The sequence below is a fragment of the Alligator mississippiensis genome, chromosome 5, assembly GCF_030867095.1.
Source record: "Alligator mississippiensis isolate rAllMis1 chromosome 5, rAllMis1, whole genome shotgun sequence".
NCBI classification, from domain to species: Eukaryota; Metazoa; Chordata; order Crocodylia; family Alligatoridae; genus Alligator; species Alligator mississippiensis.
Window position 1 is genome coordinate 143,835,214 of NC_081828.1, and position 21,764 is coordinate 143,856,977.

At 39.4% G+C, this 21,764-nt stretch overlaps 1 protein-coding gene across 11 annotated transcripts in view; it reads right to left on the bottom strand.

The window, feature by feature from the left end:
- Positions 1 to 21,764, bottom strand: part of RBMS3 (RNA binding motif single stranded interacting protein 3) — a 1,095,516-nt gene that overhangs the window by 124,683 nt on the left and 949,069 nt on the right. For all 11 annotated transcript variants that reach the window (XR_009462585.1, XM_059728828.1, XM_059728829.1 and 8 more), the window contains one exon: positions 16,155 to 16,261. Coding sequence is in view for 10 of the 11 variants with exons in the window: in XM_059728828.1 (XP_059584811.1) it covers positions 16,155 to 16,261 (107 nt within the window). In the remaining variant the exon portion in view is untranslated. The remainder of the gene's footprint in view (positions 1 to 16,154; positions 16,262 to 21,764) is intronic.

Consider the following 21,764-nt stretch of genomic DNA (forward strand, 5'->3'; position numbering starts at 1 on the left):
TAGGATATCTATTGAAAACTGGACACAGACTTGGTGATTTATTGACTATGCTTGTACATCCCACACTCTGGATGGGAATTGTGTATGCTCCTAGTCCTATCTATGTGAATATTTAGATAGGCCACTATCTAACAATGGCCACTGATAATATATGAGCACCTGCTTCCTCTAAGATGGATTTCTTCTGGTCAGTAAAAGTGCATGGCCAAACCACTTGGTTTTGCTACTTTACAGGCAAGTAAATATTTATGTAAACATGAGGACACAGTTTGATTGGCAATATTTTAAAAATATTTTTTGAAATAGAAAATCTATTATAGCCAATAGCCATGATGGTTCAAGAATTGTGTGAGGGGCAAGGATTTCTTATGATAATATCTTTTACTGAATCAACTGCATAATTGGAATAGAGTTGGCAAGCTTTCAAAAGCAAGACCACCTTCTTCAGGTCTGAGGAGTAAAAACCAGCACAGATTAGTAAAAAACAGTAGGAAAAGTGGACAGAGAAAGTCCCAGGGCTAGAGCACACACAATTAGCAGAAGAAAAGAAATTGATTGCTGGGAGATTAAGGCCTAGCAAAAGGGAGGGAAGTCATTATCTCCTTTCCTGTGTGGAAAGAATTCAGGAATCAGGTAGGTTATAATGACTGTCTACATGAGCATTGGACTGTACAGTTGTTATTGTGAAGTGATTTAGTACTTACATAAGCATTGCCACCGTGCAGTACTGTGCCAACACGGTTTTTTTCACATGCTACTGCACAGTAGCAACAAACAACTGCACAGTAGCTTGTTACTACTGTGCAGTAGCATCACATCACAGTAAGTGCCCACCAATGCTACCACCTGGTAGCAACAAGCTTGCTACTGTAGCTTGTTTCTACTGCACAGTAGCATCTTGTGTAAATGTGCCCAATGTGCCATAAAATGTATATCATTGGGTGTATCTACAGGTGCAATTAATGTGACTGAATATACCCTGGCTCAATTTGAGCCAGAGTAAACTAATCCCAACATCGCCAGCACGGTTTCATTAGGGGCAGGTCATGTCAGACCAATCTGATTGCCTTTTACAATCAGGTCACAAAAGCATTGGATGCAGGTGTCGCTGTGGATGTAGTCTTTCTGGACTTTAGCAAGGTCTTTGACACTACCGACCACCCCATGCTCATTAAAAAACTAGGCGACTGTGGCATCGATGCCTACACAGTCAGATGGATTGCAAATTGGCTGAAGGGTCATACTTAGAGGGTGATAGTGGATGGGTCGTATTCGACCTGGGGGGAAGTGGGCAGCGGCGTCCCCCAGGGCTTGGTCCTTGAGCCCTCACTGTTCAATTTCTTTATCAGCGATTTGGACGACGGGGTGAAAAGCAACCTGTTCAAATTTGCTGGTGATATCAAAATTTGGGGTGAGGTGGGCATGTTAGCAGGGAGGGAAAGACTGCAGAAAGACCTGTATAGGTTTCAGGGGAGGGCTAACAAAAACAGGATGCCTTTCAATACTGACAAGTGGTGGGTGCTGCACTTGGGCAGTAGTAACCAGCAGCACACTTATAAGGTGGGAAACTCCCTTCTTGAGAGCATGGAGGCAGAAAGGGATCTTGGAGTCATCACTGACTCCAAGATGAACATGGGCTGACAATGCAAGGTCACGGTCAGCAGGGCTAACTGGACCTTATCGTGAATCCACAGGTGCATCTCAAGTAGGGCCAAGGAGGTGATCCTCCCCCTCTACACAATACTGGTCAGGCCACAGCTGGAGTACTGTGTCCAGTTCTGGGCACCCCACTTCAAGAGGGATGTGAACAACATTGAGAGGGTCCAGAGGAGGGCCACCCACATGATCCAGGGACAGCAGGGCAGACCCTACAATGAGAGGCTATGGGACCTGAACCTGTTCAGCCTTCACAAGAGAAGGCTGAGGAGGGACCTGGTGACCATCTATAAACTCACTATGGGGGACCAGAAGGGTTTGGGGGAGACCTTGTTTCCCCTAGCGCCCCCTGGGATAACAAGGAATAACGGCCACAAATTGTTGGAGAGTAAGTTTAGATTAGACATCTGTAAGAACTACTTCACAGTTAGGGTGGCTAGAATCTGGAACCAACTTCCAAGGGAAGTGGTGCTGGCTCCTACCCTGGGGGTCTTTAAGAAGCGGCTTGATGCCTACCTGGCTGGGGTCATTTGAGCCCAGTTTTCTTCCTGCCTAGGCAGGGGGTCGGACTTGAAGATCTACAAGGTCCCTTCTGACCCTACTTCTATGATTCTATGATCACTGTCTACACGTGCTTTTAAGCACAGTAATTTAGTGCGTTGCCAGATACCACTTGTATTTGATGGGACTATCTAGCAGCACAACAAATTAGTCTACTGCTCCATAATTGCTGTGCACATGTGGATGGTAATGCTTTACAGTGCAGCAAATTAGTCTGCTGTGCTGTAAAGCATCTGATATAGATGTGCCCATTAAGTCCTTTGTTTTTAGTATCTAGGGTTGCTTGTACACACCACGGGGTTTTAATTCATTTAGTTCTCCCTAAATTGAAACAGAAGGTTTTTAAAAACACTACTTCAATTTAAACCAAACTAAACCCCTGTGGTGTGTATGCAAGGGTGGAGGCCCTATCCTTACCTGCCTCTCCAGTAGTGGGGGTGGGGGAGGGTGATCTGCCAGCGGGCCGAGCAGTCCCTGGGCTGTGGGGAGGCTGGTGCTTCCCTCTGTGGCAGTGTTGGCAGCCCCCAGGCGACACCCACTTGCTGGCACCTGGCTTAGGTGGTGCCAGGAAGCACCACAGCCACAGAGGGAAGCACTGGGCCCCTGCGCAGCTCAAGCAGGCAGGCAGACTCTGGGGAGAAGAAAAAAAAAAGATCAGGCTTGCTACTTTTTTTTTCTTCTCCTCCCCAAAGCCTACACAGGCTGCTGGCAGGTTGCATAGCCCCTGAGCTGCATGGGGCCCTGTGCTTCCCTCCATGGCTGTTGCACTGTACTAGGGTAGCAAACTAAAACACCTCAGAGGTGTTTTACCTTGCTATATACCAAAGTTATTTAAAGTGCAATGCGCCACTGATAGTGTAAACAGCAACACCATTAAAGCGCAACAAGCCACTGACAGTGTAAATAGCAATGTAATTCAAGTGGTGCAAAAGAGCATTTAAGATGCTTTAAAGGCCAATTTTGTGGCGTGTACAAAGGCCCCATTAAGCTTATGTGTTTTTGTTCCCAAGTTTGCCTTTTAAAGGTATTAAGTAGATTTCCCTTGAGTACAAGGACTGAAAGGTCAGAGAAGGAGCAGTTGTTCTGTGAGAAATCTGCTTCTAATGGTGTATGTGTGGCTGTCCTTTTTGGGTTTTTTCTGTAGGAGTTCATTCTGGTACATAATTGTTGCTTAGTTTCACCCATGTAGTTGCCATGCAGGTATTTGGTGCACTGGATCAGGTGCCATTTTGGGAAGGGCATTTGTAGAAACTAGGAATTGTGGTGGTTTTATTATGAAGGGAGAGAGGGTCTTGATTGTAGAAGCAGTGGGGATGTATTGGCAGGTTAAGCATTTCTTGCTGAGGCAAGGCTGTATCCCACTTGATGTTGGTTGGGCAATGAGGAATTGGTTGGGCAAGGTTGGAGGTTGTTTGAAAACCAGGAATGCCAGGGCTGGGAATATTTCTTACAAGGTCTGGGCTTTGTTGAGTAAAATTCCTGAAAGGGGAGGAAATGAAGTAATGTGACAGTTTCTTTCAGAAAAGAAATAGAACGAAGTCAAGTGTGGTGCAGGAGTTAAGGATATTTGAAGCAGTCTCAGTAGAGACATATTAGTAAATGGCATGCATAACACCATAGTTACAAGCATTTTTCATCTGGACATGTGAACTGACCTTTATGAGCCAGAAACTCAGCTACTGTAAATGATATAACTCCATGGATCTATATGTGTAGGTGCATAGATAACATATTACATGCATACATTTCCAGATGTGCCGTTTCCATACGTGTCACCATCACATTCCTTAGATATTACGTGCAGTAAGGATAGGGAATACTCTGGACATAATGGGCTTATTAAGGCAAAAATGTCAAAGACTGGATTATGATCTCTTTACTCTACCCTAAACTCCACTTGCTTTATTTGTGGGGAAAGAGCATCAGAATCTGAACCAAAGGTTTTGATTCTCAAGACTGTACATTTCTCTAATTATGTTTGCAACCAGTGAAAGTTTTATACTATACAGACAAATCAGACATCCATATGGCAGTAATACATGTGATGCCTCATCTACTTTTTCCCATCAATATCTTCAACATCCCTCTGTAATTTCATAACTCTGGACAGCTTCAAACAGCAGTAAACAGAGAATTGTTTACTTATTCCCCTTCAAATTGCACACTTCCACTATACAAGATTTCACTGGCCTAAGGCCCAGAAGAAACAATATTTACAGCAGGCCAGTGAAAGATTTATGGTCTAAAGTTTCATGATTCATCAGTGCTAGAAACTGATGAGCAACCACAATTTATTGGAAAATCATCCAGGGTTTGGGCCTGGATAATATAAAAACACAATGCAATAATAAAATAACAGGAATACTGAAAATAAAGTTACAGATTGCTAGAACAACATTGTAACAATAAAGGGATGAAAGCCACATAATTAATAGGTAAATATTACCATTTTCTTGAACAGCATTAAGATGCAAATATTTTCTTCCTAGTCTTTTTATCCATCACTATTACTTATGCATTACAGATGAAAAAGGTCTCCCTCATTCTATTGGTATTGGCACTTATTTAATATCCAAGATAGTGGAACTGATGATGAAACACTAGCACCAGAAATATTTGTCAGGGAGTTATTTGTTTAAGAAATAACAATAACAGAGTTTCAATACAAGACAGGTCAGATAATGGAAAGATACTTTGCCATGCACTGACATTTTTGGTAGTTGTGTATTTGTGGACACCCTTATAATTTCTATACCCTCAAAACTTCAAATTAAAGGGGAGCAGCTGGAATTATTATTGCAACGGTTGGTAGACTTAGAATGTAACACACCCCACAAAAATGAATGGACTTTTTGAAGGGAAAAATATTTTTATTTGGACTGTTTAATTCTCTGGTTCCCAAAGTGCCTATTTTATTCAAATGCTTGGTAAACAGCTGGAAGTAAAACCATTTGTTAAAGACCAAACATGGCCAACCATTTACTGAAGGCCTAAGAGAAGTACCAACGTACATTGTTGGAAGATCTCCGCAGATTGAGAGAAGACAAGATATTTAAGAACAAAGAAGAAAATACAATCTCAAAAGCACAATTTAAATATCTACTACTAAACCCGTGTTCACATCTAGTCTATATTGAAGCAGTCTGTATTTTTCCTAGTCTATATGATTCCTTTCAGCTTGCTCTCTTCTTGCCCATTTATCTCTCTCGCCTACCTGTTACATATCTTGAATTTTAGCTCCTTCAGACAATCCCTATCCTGTCTTTTATATTTGTACAGCACCTAGCAAAATGGAATTTTGACTAATAGTGTTTCCTTGGTGCTACCTAATTCATCTACATAACTGTATAAAAATTAAAACTTTTTAGGTCTTCCCTCTTAGATGGACAGGCAGACAGACAGATAACAGGAAACCAATGTTTTAATTTTAAGTTAACCTTTCAAAAGTTCCTTTTTTAACTAGGTAAATTATAAACGTAGTGTTATTTAAATATTCTATATGCCACATACAGGTCAAAGCTTTCAAGGGAAAAATTAAAAACCTTACATAAGTGATTATTGCATGGAAATGGAAGACTAATTCCATGAAAACTAGCTACTTCTGATCCAAGAACATTAAACATGAATATTTTTTTTTTTTTATCATTTATGGTGACTGCAGTATTATGCTGCAAGATGCAGCTTCAAAGGCAGGCATGAAAATAAATATTTGCAATTTTTGCAAATTTCCCAAGAAATGACATTTTCAATATTTTGGTACTTTACTTTCTAATTGCTGACCCCGTTACATGAACAGATTCTAATGAAACAGTCTGCATCTTTCTTAAAATGTAAATCCTTACCTGGAAAAAAGCACAGGAAATGTTAGGAAAATGTGTGCGTCTCTGGAGGGTAAGGGTTTGTTTAGAAAAAGGAACTTTGAAGGCCTTCATTCAACATTATATTTTGCTGAATTCTACTTGCAGAAAAATATTTTTTTACTCTTTTTTATGATATAAACACAAATGAGTAAGCGTGTCTCATTAAAAAACACCCTTACACCATCTCATCTGCATTATTTATGTAAATTGTAAATCTCACAAAGAAACAATTAAGTGGTGGCGTGGTTACCCAAAACCCTTCACACATCAAAACCCTATGAAATACAGCAGGTTTTTTATCTCTCTTTAAACTGTCACTGAACTGTAACAACATGGGCTTTCCCTTGAACAATATTTTTCTTTCACCAAAAAAAATAATAAAAAAAAAACCATGGATGATTAGGTCCTTAATTCTGTGAAACATTGGTGGGCAAGTTTCTATAAAAAGCTGTACTAAAATACTGTTATCTACTAGATAGAATTTTCTGTTATATCCTGCCACTTCCCCATCCCCAACAAAAAAAAGTAGATCTCTCTCTCTGCATGTACAAATATATAGCAATGACTGCATATTATATATACCTTACATTTTAGGGGCTGGGCAACCAGGAAACCATAATGACCTATACAAGATGCCTGTGCTTCTTCACCAACTTTGCATCATCTGCCACTTCCCCTCCAACCTGTCCCTGCCAGATTGATTCTATTGGGTTCTCCAGGTAGCAGTTTCTCCAGGGATGCCTGAAACCAACACACTGCAGAGTACAGGCTCTGGAAAATTAATACAGCTGGGTATGTGTTATATTCTCTGGCAAATCAATTAGAAGGGATACAGGGATGATGCCACTCATCTTTTTCCAAAACCTCTCCTTTCCTCTGAATTCTCCCGTTCAATTTTTCTCATAAGAAGGGTGTGATTTGTACGCATGCCGGCATGGATGAGCCCTCTGTTAATATACTACAGTAAATTAAGATGCTCAACACTACAATTGCCGTACTTAAAAAAAAAAAAAAAAAAGTGTTTGGGTATCAGTTTCTAATATCTCTCAAAGCACAAGGATCTTTTTTGTCTTGATGGCAGATACTCTAATGGAAAACTCTTTGAAGAAGGGAGGGAGGGAGGAAAAAAACAACAATCCAAATGAGATTTGTTTAAAATACTGTTTTAATAAAATAAGCTTACTCGGCAGGAAAGTTAACTTGGCAAGGTTCTTCTCTTTGATTGTTTAAAGCAATTCCGGCAGAAATGTTCCACATTATTAGAAATATTTCTGAATTTAAAAAAGAAGGACTTAAAAAAAAAAAAAGAAGAGAAAACCAAGCTGTAGACATGACACCTTTTAAATATATGGTGGTATACAAAAGAAACAGGATGTTATCCAGTGAAACATGCTGAGAGACACTCATTTTTATACACATGTGCTCCCCATGAAGCTTCAAGTACTGTGAAGAAATTGTTTGTTGGCTTATGTCTGAGGGGAAAATATATTATGTTAAAGTCAAATCGAGAAAAGCTGAAGACTAGTGACTCGTGAACCTCAAAGGATTCAGGGGTTGAGCTTTGAGAAGCAGTCACAAGTTCAGAGCCTCAGTCAAACAATTTGGAACTACTCTCTTGGATCTAAGAAAACTGGACTCGAAATATAACTGCAACAACCTCTTATGTTATTTAGTTATGTTGCTACCACTTTTAGCCAGCACCCAGAAATGCTGAGATATTCAAATAAATGAAAAAGAAGAGCCTGACCATACCTCTGAGATGCTTTAAGATCTGAACAATGGAGTGACGTTGTCTCTGCTACATTTCACCCACTTACTGAACCTCACTACCCACTTGGTTAGGAAGATGTAGGGGGACAGCTGGATAGGATTTGGCATGACCACCTTGTATTGAATCTGCTCAGGCATTAATACAGCTATAGGCTATGGTTTCCAGAGGATATCATGAACAGGTAAATTACTAGCAATATACAAAAGTGCACTGGGAGCCTGCAAGGGGACTTGTCAGTGGTTTACCATCACAACTCCTCTGCTGAGATCCCTGGAGATTGTAGGAAAGCTTCAAGGTTTGAGGGCTAAACTTTCTGCTTTTTCTGCATTAGGTAAACTCTGTCCCAAAGAAAGAGGAAGAAACCTCATGAGGATAAAATCTTGTGGGATTTCCCTACTACCAGGAGAACCTTCTATCCACAGAGGAAAGAAATCTGAAGCCAAATGACAAAACTCAGCCAAATTTTAATTTAAATGTCCATTGCAGAGCTAGGATCATTCTTATTACATGCAACTACATTAATTTATTTTGAATCAAACTGTCCTTTTTAGCTGTCTTTTATATATTTGAGGGCAATGACAACAAAATCAAAACAGGGCACAATTTTCAAAAGCACTGTGAGTATTAGGAGCACAAGTCACAGTGACTATAAAGAGGATTTGGCTACCAAAGTCAGGTAGGCAGTTTAGCAAATATCGATCATAATGTCCATCTCTTATGTTCCAGCCATATTTTTAAATCACTACTCTCTACATATTTAAATAATAAGTCTGAAATATTTTTCACTGCTGCATATTTGTTGTCCCTTCTCTTCAGGTTCAGTTCTTTTTTTTGCTAAATTAAGCTCAGCATGAAGAAATGTGTACAAAATATCCTCTGATATGCAGGGGTGTAGGTCATAGCCATGTTGGTCTAAGGACATAGGCAGACAAGGTTCCTTGGGTGAATCTGATATCTTTTATTAGACCAACCCAAATAGTTGGAGAATAGTTATTAAGCAAGCTTTCGGGTTCAAAAACCCTTTTTCAGGCTAAGGAAGTTTCAGCAGTTGGTGTGTGCTCTTCCTGGATGGAACGAAAAGTAAAGAAGCCAGCGGCTGGGCTGGGGAGTCAGTTGTCAGGCAGATTGTAATGTGTCATAAATCCAATGTCTATATTTAGTCCATGATTTTTAGTATCCAGGAGGTTGATGAAGTGGAGTTCATAGGCTCGTCTCTGGGAAGTGTTGTGTAAGTTTCCTTTGAGGATCAGGACTGAGAGACTGGAGAGAGAGTGGCCCTTCTGTGAGAAATGTGCCCCCACCAGTAATTGGGTATTTCTGTCTTTGATAGATTTTCGGTGTGCGTTCATTCTGGTGCGTGGTTGTTGTTTGGTCTCTCCTACATATTTTCCATCAGGGCATCGGTCCATTTCTGGAGGTGCAGCTGTAAGATCCAGGGATGCTGATGGCTCTGTTGTGGGGTGTAGTAATAGTGGGGGTGGTGGAGATGTGTTGGCAGGTTTTGCATTTCTTGTCATGGCACGGTCTGGATCCTTTTGGTGTGTTCTGGGCTTGAGGAAGTTTGCTTCTGGTGATGAGGTTAGCGAGGTTCGGTGCTTGTTTGAAGGCTAGGATGGGTGACTCTGGGAAGATATTTTTAAGAATAGGGTCTCTTTCTAGTATGGGTTGCAATTGTTTGAGGATTGTTCGTACAGGTTGAAAGGAGGGGTGATATGTCATAACTAGTGGTGTGCGATTTGTGGGGGGTTTTCTTCTGTACTGCAGCAATTCTTCATGTGTTATGCAGGTGGCTCTTTCAAACATGCAATCTCTCTCTCTAGAGGAGTGTCCTTGTTGGGCGAAAGCCTTTTTATGATTGGTGAGGTGGCAATCCTGGGTGTTCTCTTCAGTGCAAATGCGGTGGTATCTGAGGGCTTGGCTGTATATCACAGCTTTTTTGGTGTGTTTAGGGTGATTGCTGGTTCTGTGCAGATATGTGTGTTGGTCTGTGGGTTTCTTGTATAACGTGGTCTGTATTTTATCATTCTGGATACTGATCATTGTGTCTAAAAAGGAGATGTTAGTGCTGGAGTATTCTAGAGAAAGTCGGATGGAGGGATGGTGATTGTTGAATTTCTGATGGAACTCAAGCAGAGATTGCAGGTTTTCAGTCCAAATGATGAAGATGTCATCGATATATCTTAAGTATAGCAAGGGTTTGATGGTGCAGTTCTTGAGGAAGTCTTCTTCCAGGTGGCTCATAAAAAGGTGGCATACTGTGGGGCCATTTTGGTGCCCATAGCTGTTCCCATCATCTGGAGGAAGTGTTGATTATTAAAAGTGAAATTGTTGTGTGTGAAGATGAAGTGTATAAGGTCAGTAATATCTTTGGGCCTGTATTCTGGGTTGTAATCTTGTTCCTGTAGAGATGTAAGGCAGGCTTGGATGCCATCCTGGTGTGGGATGTTGGTGTATAGGCTGGTAACGTCCATGGTGGCTAGGAGTGTGTTGCTGGGAAGGTGCTCTATGTTTTTAAGTTTCCGTAGAAAGTCTGTAGCGTCTTGTACAAAACTTGCTCTGTGGGTGACGAGCAGTTTTAGGATTGATTCAGCTGCACCTCCAGAAATGGACCAATGCCCTGATGGAAAATATGTAGGAAAGACCAAACAACAACCGCGCACCAGAATGAATGCACACCGAAAATCTATCAAAGACAGGAATACCCAATGACCTGTGGGGGCACATTTCTCACAAGAAAACCACTCTCTCTCCAATCTCTCAGTCCTGATCCTCAAAGGAAACTTACACAACACTTCCCAGAGACAAGCCTATGAACTCCACTTCATCAACCTCCTGGATACTAAAAATCATGGACTAAATATAGACATTGGATTTATGACACATTACAATCTGCCTGGCAACTGACTCCCCAGCCCAGCCTCTGGCTTCTTTACTTTTCATTCCATCCAGGAAGAGCGCACACCAACTGCTGAAACTTCCTTAGCCTGACGAAGGGTTTTTGAACCCGAAAGCTTGCTTAATAACTATTCTCCAACTATTTGGGTTGGTCTAATAAAAGATATCAGATTCACCCAAGGAACCTTGTCTACCTCTGATATGCACACACTCTATAAACACGATAAATAACTTTGTTTGTATAGGCTGCAAACACATGTTACTATATGTCTGGAGAGGTCTGAAAATTGTCTCTCAGAGAAAAGAATAATCACTTGCCTAGATATTAAATGCATCATTCCTGCACACTGAGGGATATGGAGCACAACTAAGTGCTACCTGTCTCCTTGAAAGCATAAAAAGAAATGTGCTTCTGAGTTATAAATGTACCCAGCACAGACCTACTAATCATTTCTAAATGCCAGAGGCTGGTAAGGAGAGGAGGACTGGCACCAGGATCAGCATCTCTGACTGTCGTCTGATATTGTCTTTACAATACAAGGGGGGACACACAGTCTCAGAAATGACCTTTGTCTGTCTGTCTCTGTAAATTATACTTCGGCATTAAGCAGAATTGCAATGACCAGTAGATCAAAACAGAAAATATTTAGTAGACATTCTGTGCTACTGAGGTTTCTTTTTAAAAATAATTAAATACATTTGTTTCAGTTCTTGAGAATTTTCAGCAATTGCTTGGTTAGAAGTAAACAATTTTTTTGTCTATTGCCTGTTGAGAAAAGGCAGTATAACTCAGAAAATATCAGCATCTTTCAGAGAAGACAATCAATCAGTGGAAGAATTATCAATAGAAATTCAGAAAATTTACCATACACAATAGGCAAAATTTAGCTCAGGTGGAAACAGATTCAACTCTACTGCCTTTGACAGAGTTGTGTCTGTTCAAAACCACTATAGTGTACGTGCCTATTTAGAAAGTAATGTAATGAATATACTATAAGAAAAATAATGCAATCATATTGGAATCCCCATGGAATTTGACAGGCACATTTATGTGATCCATCTAATGCTATGTGAAAAATATGGGTTTCATTTCCATGGCTAAGCTAAAATACCGAAAAAGAAAAAAATAGTCCAGATTAACCCCAAACAGTAATTTTACAATTATTTTGGTAAAACAAGAATAAAAACACGTCGCTTGGATTTCATTGCAGGTTATTTACTCTCTGTCACCTTGTTTTTTATTTACTCTTCACCATTTTGTAAAAAAAGAAGATTTAAATTTTAAAACTTTTGTTTTCAAAACTGGCTAAACAACATTTTTAATGTTCCTATAACGGAATATTTTATTTTTAAAATGTCACAATGAAAAACATTGACATTTTAAAACTTCCTTTGCATCCCTTTTAGCCAAGCTTATTCAACAAATTGGACTAGATACTGTATTTTGTTCCTGAAAACTATATTCTTCTGTTGATTTATCATTTTTTGACAAGATTATCCAGCTCTAGATTTGTCTATCATAATTAAATATATGATTGTATAAAATAAATATGTTTCATTGACATTATTAATGTGCTGTTCTCTCCCTCTCCTTCACTCTTCAGTGTAGTTTTGGCAGGGGTATTTTCAAAAGAATGGTTCTGAATCTCCTTTCATTTATACTGGTGTGAACCAGTGGAGGTTCACCGCTACAGAGCTAGTGTGAGTTAGAAGAGTATTACAACAGAATTCCCCTAACATATCTCAAATATTTTTGAGCTTCATTTTACTTGTGGTATACCCATAGCAGAGTGCTGATTTCATCATTCTCTCAGATATTACATTTAGATCAAACTAAGCCCTTCTAGACCCAGGTGCCCCAAAACACCAGAGCCTAGTTAGTGGGTGTTGTAAAGCTGCCCTCTGAGTTTCCTCGATCCTGGTGCTTCTTTGTGCATTTATGTCCTCCATGCATGCACTGGACTAGAGAAAGCTCTTACTTAGGATGTTTTCCAGCCATCACAAGGGGCTCAAAAGGCAGCTGGGGTGATCAAGGGTCTTTGGGTAAATCTGATATCTTTTAATTAGACCAATTCAAATATTTGGAAAATTTCTTTTTTGCAAGCTTTCGGGTATAAATCAGTGTGGCAAAGGGGCATCCTGGTTTATCCCTTTTATATTTTTAGCTGACACCACAGTCAGTTTTTGGCCTGGGGATCCTATTCCAGTTTTCGTTCCAAAATCAATGTGATCCTTCTAGCCTGGTTAAAAGAAAGTTGTGGCCAGATTATGCTTGTGATGTGATACGCAGTGGCTGCACTATACCCAATAGAATTTAACCAAAAATTATTATATTTTGTTATATTTTAAGCAATTTTTGCAAATGTATATCAGGAATATAATATTTCTATTGCATTCACCAGAATGATCTGAAAACATTTCAGAAAATAAATAATCTTTTATTTGATTCTATAGCAGCTTACCAAAAAGGAAACCTACAAATATGAGAATAGAATGACCAGAGATTTTTTGGATTCACTGCAGTGATTTATCCTTTATAACTAAATCTCCTACCTTTTTTAAAAAACATCAGAGTATCGTGCACATCTGTCTGTTTCTACTTTGCATACTCAAACTTGAGGCCTGCAACAAAAATGCCAGTGTCACTTCTCTGGCGTCTCTCTTCCCAACAATAACTCTTAAATGAATTTGGCATTAATGATGATCAAATCTCAAAAGTTTCAGAAATTCTGTTCAGCTTACCATCCAAGATTACAAATGCTTATTTGAATAATAGCCAAATACATTTTGGTCTGGAAACTGAATCTCACATGACTTGCCATGCTGAAAATATTAAGGAAATAATCTTGGATAGTATTCCAGTGCTTTCATTTTTTGGATGGAACTATGAAAAAACAGAGGTGCAGCAAGTATTTTATCTATAATTTATCTATAACCATAATTCTGACCTTTGTTTTCTGGATAATTATTTCTCACTGTCCTCCATATATGTTGGTTAAATAAATTCTAATTGACAGCAATATTATTGCAAAGTGATTCCATTTATAACCTACTACACCAAAAAAATGACCAACATGTCTTTGTTGCTTACCATCAAAGGAAAACATCATTACCTTTCAAATAGTTAGAGTAATCCCCAAAAGCATTTTATTAAGCAAATGCATGAAATGCTTGAAATGCCTGGCTATGCTGCATATATGATAAAATGTATTATCATCCAAACTGGCTCAGCTAGAAACTCATACCTCCATTTCTTTGCAGTCTTTCCAAGTTGGTTTTGCATCTGCCTACAGTGTGTGTTTGTAAACAGTACATTTTCAGTGATCCTTGTTTTACATTTTGAGAGTTCAATTGTAAAACAACAGTAATGAGTGCTGTACCAAAATACCAATATTTTTTTAAAATCAAAAGATTAACAAATTAAGCAAATCCTATTCATAAAACACCAGTGTAATACTGATCTGAAATCACTACATCCTGCTAACTATAGCCGCAGATATATCATGCCCCGAGCCGAAGTCCCTTGGTAACAGGCATGATGGTATCATATCAGCTTTAACATTACATTCAATTGTTTATTGATTTTAAACAACATCAAGGAATAGGACAGCTGATATGATAGGATGCAATAGCATCTATTGTAGAAACAAGGATTTACAAGTGTTTTAAAGCATGGATTGTTGACTATATAGACATTGTAAGTGCCTACAGAATATGTCTGTAACTGTCTTAAGAGTCTTTTACATTATGGTCTATTGTGTCAAGATCTTCTTGGGAACTCTTTATTTAATAGATTCTTAACATGATGCACCATAATGGCCATGATACACCAAAGGAGATGTCACAGTTTTTGGGATTAGTGGCATAACTGACTATAAAGACCCTTCTGAGGCCATTTCAGTCTCCTACATTAATGTGGCTGTCATGCCAGCATTCTTAGCCCACAGAGCTAAAAAATTACTTGGGATATTTTTGTTGGAAGAGTGCGCAGCAACTGCCTTGCTAAAGTGAGCAACTTGTATTCTTTCAAGATGCCATTTTGTTTATTTTAGGAGTTTAGTGGTAGTGCTACAATACACGTGTCATGGACTAATGGTCTGAAAAATATTAGCTAACAAAATCAAGCTAGTAAAGAAGAATGTAAAATCCTGTCTAAAACCACTAACTTTTCAAGTTACATATGGTCAAACTTTTTTTATTAATGTACATGCACACACATTAATAAAGCTTTAACTCTCATGGGCCACGTTTCAGCAGCTAATAAAACTTTTTGTCATCCAAAGGGATTAACTCCACGAAGGGACGTGTAGGATGGAAATACTTTCGTGACTTTCATTCTAGAAGCTATAAAAATGTGCAAAATTGTGCTGCCACCGAATGTACTTCATTGATTCAAATGGCTTTATACCATTCACAAAGAATAAGAAAACCCTTAAAGACTCAGAAGAAATTCCTTTCTTATTTGAAACATACATGGAGACATTTTGGGTGCAAGGGCAAGGGGTTGGCATTCCAGTACTTAAACATTTACAGAAATGATAGGAAGCAACTAACAGATTATCTTAGCCTCATACTGGGCATTAATGCACCTTTTCTAGTAAGCATTAAAGTAGTACCTCCAATGTGGGGTACTAAATTAATGCGCATTAAGCTGTGCTAATGTACAGTAGTGCATTTGCATGCTTTATTAGTGACATTTAATGTACAGTAGACTATTTTACTGCTTATTAGTGCAGTGTTATGATTTTTTACATGGCACTTTAATGTGCAGTAAAATAATCTACTGCACATCAATAGTCTAGACGTAAAATAGTCTAGTGCATATCAATAGTCTACACTAAAAGTAGAAACTGATAAATTGTGAACTTTCTTGTCTATCACCTGAAAAAAAGATCCCAATTCAGACTTGCAGAAGCAACTGGAATATTCTTTCACTGGATCTGAATTTGGGTGCAAGATTCTTTTTCTGTTTTTGTGTGTTAAATAGTTTGTTGGGTGGTAATACTTCTGTCACTGGGTACCACTTTGAAAATACTTTATACTATCAAAAATTGTCATTGCATTCCTTAGTTGAGCTGTAAATATGTTTTCAAGTGTTATGGTAAAATGCAGAGAACTCAACCGCTTCTGATGTATCTGTAAAAGTCCACCAAGTTCAAGTCTGGTTACAGACAGGGAGCTCCCGATTTGGCAATGCTGAAGTCATTTATATGGTTTTGTAATTTTTCTTATTGCAACGTTATAGTCGGTGCATTAATATAAGACTCGTTTTCCCTCTCACTCACTCTGCCTTTTTGAAGTCTGGATTTAACATAGAACCTGACTTGATCATGGCCCTGAGAGCCAGTCCAACAGGTCTTGCAGGTGTCTCGTCCCAACTGCATGGGTAGTGATTACTGAATGTCACTCACCTCTCCTTCTCTTGGCCACGGCCTTCCATTCTGTGTGTATTTGCTTTGATTCTGTCGCTTCTTTTGCCCTCCATCAGCAAATTTACACAGCAAAGGCTCAGTGGGGGCTGTGAAGACAAGAAAACCAGTCTACATTAGCAACCCCCACAAAGAAAGTGATTATACCAGTAACAGTAATGCTTTGTAATACTGATTTTTTTGAAGTAAAACCTTGCCATCTGCAGATATTTTTTGCCTCTCAGCTGTTCTCACTAACTAAGCTTCAAAAAACATATATTGGCAAACCGTAAAAGAATATAACAAATATTGTTGAAAAAATAATCAGCCTACGCAGAATGTTAAGTCACTATAGAGGAATACTAGAGTCAGGCATTAGTTCCAGTTATTCTAGACACATATTCATGACTAGCATTTCTGTGAGGATAAACATTACTTTATTAAACCATCTCTTTATTTTATTGTAAAAACTTGGTTTTGGGAATAAGTGTTTTCATCATTACTTCCATGTTTCAGGGGTGCTGGCTGTGTTGGTTTAAGGACATAGGCAGACAAGGTTATTTGGGTAAATGTAATATTTTTTATTAGGCCGACTAACAAGTTGGAATTTTTTTTCTTTACAAGCTTTTGGGCACAAACATCCTTCTTCAGGCACAGGGAGAGCCTACTGGTGTTTGTGTACTCTCTTGGGTAGAACAGAAGCTTAAGGCAATATGCAAAATGCAGGTCTGTGAATTCCTCCCTCTTACCTACCTGTCACACCCATTAACTTCCATGCCCTCTGATCTTCCATACCACGCACTTGCATTTTCACAGACCTGAATTATGCTGTAAGCTTCTATTCCTCCCAAGAGAGTACACAAACACCAGCAGACTCTCCCTGTGCCTGAAGAAGGGTTTTTGTGCCCAAAAGCTTGTAAAGAACCATTTTTCCAACTATTGAGCTGGTCTAAATAAAAGCTATCGCATTTACCCAAAGAACCTCATCTTCATAATTACTATATTTCTCAGCACCTAATTCTCCAAGATCCAAATAAATAAAAAATATATAATAAAAATCAAAGAAGAATTCTGCCAAACACTATCCAACTAGCTGTTTTCCTTTTAACTCCTAACTTTTAAGAGAGCTGGCAACTAAGGCACCTCCTTCCCACTCTGATTGGAATCTGGTCTCTGAGGCTGCAAACAGGCATTGCTCCTCTGCCAACATAATCATTTTTATGGAAGTACAAAACCTGAGTGAACAGATGTCCTTGCCCCTTGTCACTCCCCAAATGCCCCAAAATGGTGGCATGATGATTCCTAGTAAGTTTGTGCTGCCCCCTTGCAGCAGATACCTGTTCAGCTATGACATGAGGCTGCAGGCAGCCTGATACTGACCCCACTCTCCAGATGCGTAGGACAAGCACTCCTGGGGCTTCAGGGGCCTGATCCCATGGGACAATGGCCACAGGTGCCTGACCCTCCAAGGACTCTCTGTGCTAGCAGATGTGTATCCCAGGAACTCCCCTGCAGGGGATCCAGGGCTGCACGGCTGCAAATGTAGAGCAGAGAATGCATGGGGTTCACTGGGTATTGGGGCCAGGCACCAGGGGATGTTATCCCACAGGGTTGGGCCCCTGAAGCCCCAGAATTAACAGGGAATTGATCCTGCAGGAACAACCCCAGGTGATATCTGTCTCTACCAATCATCTGTAGATCATCTATGCCAGGGCACATCCCAGCAAAGCCAATTTAGTCACAAAAATGATGTCTATTTGTAGCCTGAGTTACCAAAGTTTACTAGCTACCAAAGGCTAGTGAACTGGTAAGCAACGAATAATTGAAAAGGTCACAAAACAGAAAAGAAAACACATAATAGAAGCACTAGCAATGATAATTGCACCAGACACAACAGGAAGGAAAAATTTTGCAACCTGGCAACTTTGCCTATCTATCTAATTTTATGGTGTTCTTGATGTTTTCAGTATTGTTCCTTTAAGTCATAGGTGAGGGTTTGAAGTGTCAATATGGGCATCTTCTTCATTTTTGATTCCCTGCAAGTGGAGGGGATGATTCAATTCCTCAGGAGGCCTGTCCAGTCCTATGTTCCTATGATTTATAACAGTATGCAGCCAAAATCACAGACTGGCTTTCTGACTGGATTTAAGATCTTGATTGTCCCCAGTCTTTCAAGAGAGCCATCCCCCACTCCTGTCACTGCAGTGCCTGTCAGGCTGTTACTGCAATCAGTCAGAACAATGGATAGGTAAACCACTACTTGTACTAAACATTAAAAGATTTGGTTCAAGTAAACCTCAAGGCAATCCCATGCTTAGACCACTGCACCCTACTCTGCATATCCTAGCTCCCAAGCTGGGAACTAGTGTAGCCATACTGGATGGGTACTGTGTACAGCGTCAATAAACTGTACCTGTCCTTACTGTTTGGGAGCTAGAATACCCAGAGTGAGCACGGCATGTATCAGCAGGGAATTGCCTTGCACAATGTAGATGTACACAGTATGAGGCTTCACAGCTGAATCTTGTCAGAAATGTCCAAAATTCTTGCATCTATAGATCTCAAATTAAAAACACATAAGAAATGAGCTTCTCACAGAATCTTGCTGGAAAACAGGAATTTGATTTTATCATAAATTTGGAGGTTTGTAATCTGCTTGCAATCTGAGGTTCATCTCAGACTAGCCAACAGCCCACTGGTTAGGTCCCTCACATGGGAAATTCATGTTCAAATACATATTGCCTGAGGTGGACCTAATCTTGGATCTATTGGCTAGTTTGGGGTTGGACTCTCTTGACCAGGAATTCCATTCTGGGTCTCAATTTACATTGACTCCTCAATTTACATCTTCATTGACTGGCTTTCTTGCATGCATACCAGCCCTTGGCTTCTTTACTATTCATTCCATCCAGGAAGAGCACATACCAACTGCAGATGCTTCCTCAGCCTGACGATGGGTATTTATACCCGAAAGCTTGCTAAAAAGAATTTTTCCAACTATTTGAGTTGGTCTAATAAAAGATGTCAGATTTACCCAAAGAACCTGAGCCTCAGAAATTTTCTTAGCAAAATAGTCATAGAAACAGTATGTTTATATTAAAAGTTTGGGGTTTGATGAACTGGCATTTTCCAATGGGAAAGCACAAGACCATTTTTTCTTACAGTACTTCTAGTTCTTGTTTCTGAGCTGGGTAGAAATACCATGATAATATATTTTCCTATACTATTTTGAAAGTTTTGCTTTTAACAGGCTCCTGGAAGTGCAGAGATATGCAAGAAATGGCACTAACTTTCTTCTTTCATTATGAGAACAGCATTGCTCAGTTAAAGTTACAGGTAAGTTCTTTTAACAGTTGAACCAATTCGCCCTTCTCCCTCCATTTAATAGCAGATAGATGATTAGAATGGCCCATGCTTATAAAACATAGATTTAAATTGCCAACACTTAAAGACTATAACCAAGCAATAAGATACATATAGATTCCTGTATTACAACTACAAATTCTCATTGGGAAAGGATCTCATGGCTAGATCTAAAGCTTTAACAGCTTCGTTTTTCATTCAAGTGCCCATTCTACCAGGCTGGTAATTTCCAAGGTCACTAGAAATTGAACTGTAGGGAACAATCTATTATTGACAGTGAGATAGACTGGATGACCCATGAGGTCTTTTCCCACCTCTGACTTCTATTATTGAATCAGATTTTGGTATGGGCAATGATCAGCCATCCATTTTAAATATAAAATAATGAAGGTTTAAAAGCCATCAGGTGGCTGTGGGAATTCTCTCTGCAGATGGATGGATTCTAGGTGTCTGATTACCCCGGACTTCCACCATTTTCACTCTATCGTATGATTGCAGTAGGACTTCAGTGCAGTTACTCATAATTCGTTCTGCTGCAACTGAGAGGAGAACCAGGTGCTAAGACAGAATTAGAAAAAAATATATTAAGGTCACTGTGCAGCTTCAAAACCCTTTTTGTTTTAAGATATACAAGCTTGGATAAGCACCGAGCAACTAATCAAGCAACATATGATATTGCTAGAAAAAAGTATGACATAAACCCTGTGTTACATATACAGAGACACTAAGGCACAGATTCATTTCAGATCTACAAGTGCCTCCAAGTATACATTGCTACCCCTAAAATCTAGGGGTTTTGCTCCAGGGGGATGATCCAAAATATCAGGGTCAGGCACCAAGCCTCTTCTACAGTGAACAGGGACTCCTGACTGCCTCCCAAGCGTGATCCAGATCACTGAGGTGCTCAGTTCAGAAGTGCCTATAGCTAGTCATTAAGAAATGCTTCACACAAAGGTTTGTCTGGACTCTCATTTTAGTCAAGAGTGTAAGCATTGAATTCAGGGAAGCAACACACGCTTCTGTCATTTCAGGATCCTGACAACTCAGAAACTGCAAATGCCTGAGTGCCTCCATGGTATAGGAATTGTGTTCACTATATAACACAGCACTTCTCTCCTTTACTCTTGAGAAGAGACAGTGGTGGTGGTGCAAACTTTGTGCCTAATAACCTAATGATAAGAACACTTACTTCATTGGATTAAAACTCACTCTCCCACATTTCCTAGAAAGTTCCCTAACAGTTAGCCCAGTGGTGCTCAAAGTACAGTTCATAGGTCAGATCCAGACCATAGAGCCAAGTCATTTGGCCAGTGGGGCGCAACGTGAATCCAGGTATGTGGTGGTGGTAGAGTAGTGACAATGTTAATAGCTTTCCATGATAAATGGTCACCAAACATGCTATCTCCACTTAAGAAATCAGGGACAAAGAGTTTAGACACCTCCCACACTGACTTGGATTGAAATAGAGTTTAGGAAAGAGTTGACTACCTCGGTGGCTGATCTGGGTTATTTCTGAGCATGTGCAGTAGTCTAAGTCTAGGGATCTTTTCAAACCAAAGTGGAGGTACCTAATGAAAGTGGGCACTTAAGTGGTGTTACAAATTTTGTGGAATAGGTGGTTAACTTTTGCCTCATTTTTGTTTTACATACCTTTGGGTCTGGTCTTAAGATCACCAGTTAACAGACACACAAGGCACGTAAGTCTTTAACCTGTTATAGAAAGTTAAGAGATCCTTTTATATATACTAGAAAACCACAAAAAGGAGGTGCTGGCCATATTTAGGCTTCCACATAGCTGCTAGTTCCACATCTTTCAGTAGTTTCTTATTTGATGGTATATGCCTGCTCAAAGTTGGCTGAAGAGGGATAGGCACAGGTCTCCGAGCAAATTGAAGTTGTTCTTTAAAAATGTACCAACTCTTCTACAGTGGAATAAGGATAAGGATAGGATGTTCTGAAGGGTCAGATTGTTGCATGGGAGAGTCCACTTCTCTATAGCAAATTATAAGGAATTGTGAGAAAAAAAATCAACCTTTGTCAAATGTAATCAAACTTAAGGCAAATGTAACAAAAGAAAAATTGATTGTCAGGATGGGAAAGTCTGGTTTAATGATAAGGAAAACCTGAATGCAGCACTTTACATTCATGAAACAACTTATTAACTTCCCTGGTACATGCCTTAATAATAATATAATGCATAACTAGGGCTTAATTTTGTAGTCAACACAAAAGTGTAAAGAAAATAAAACA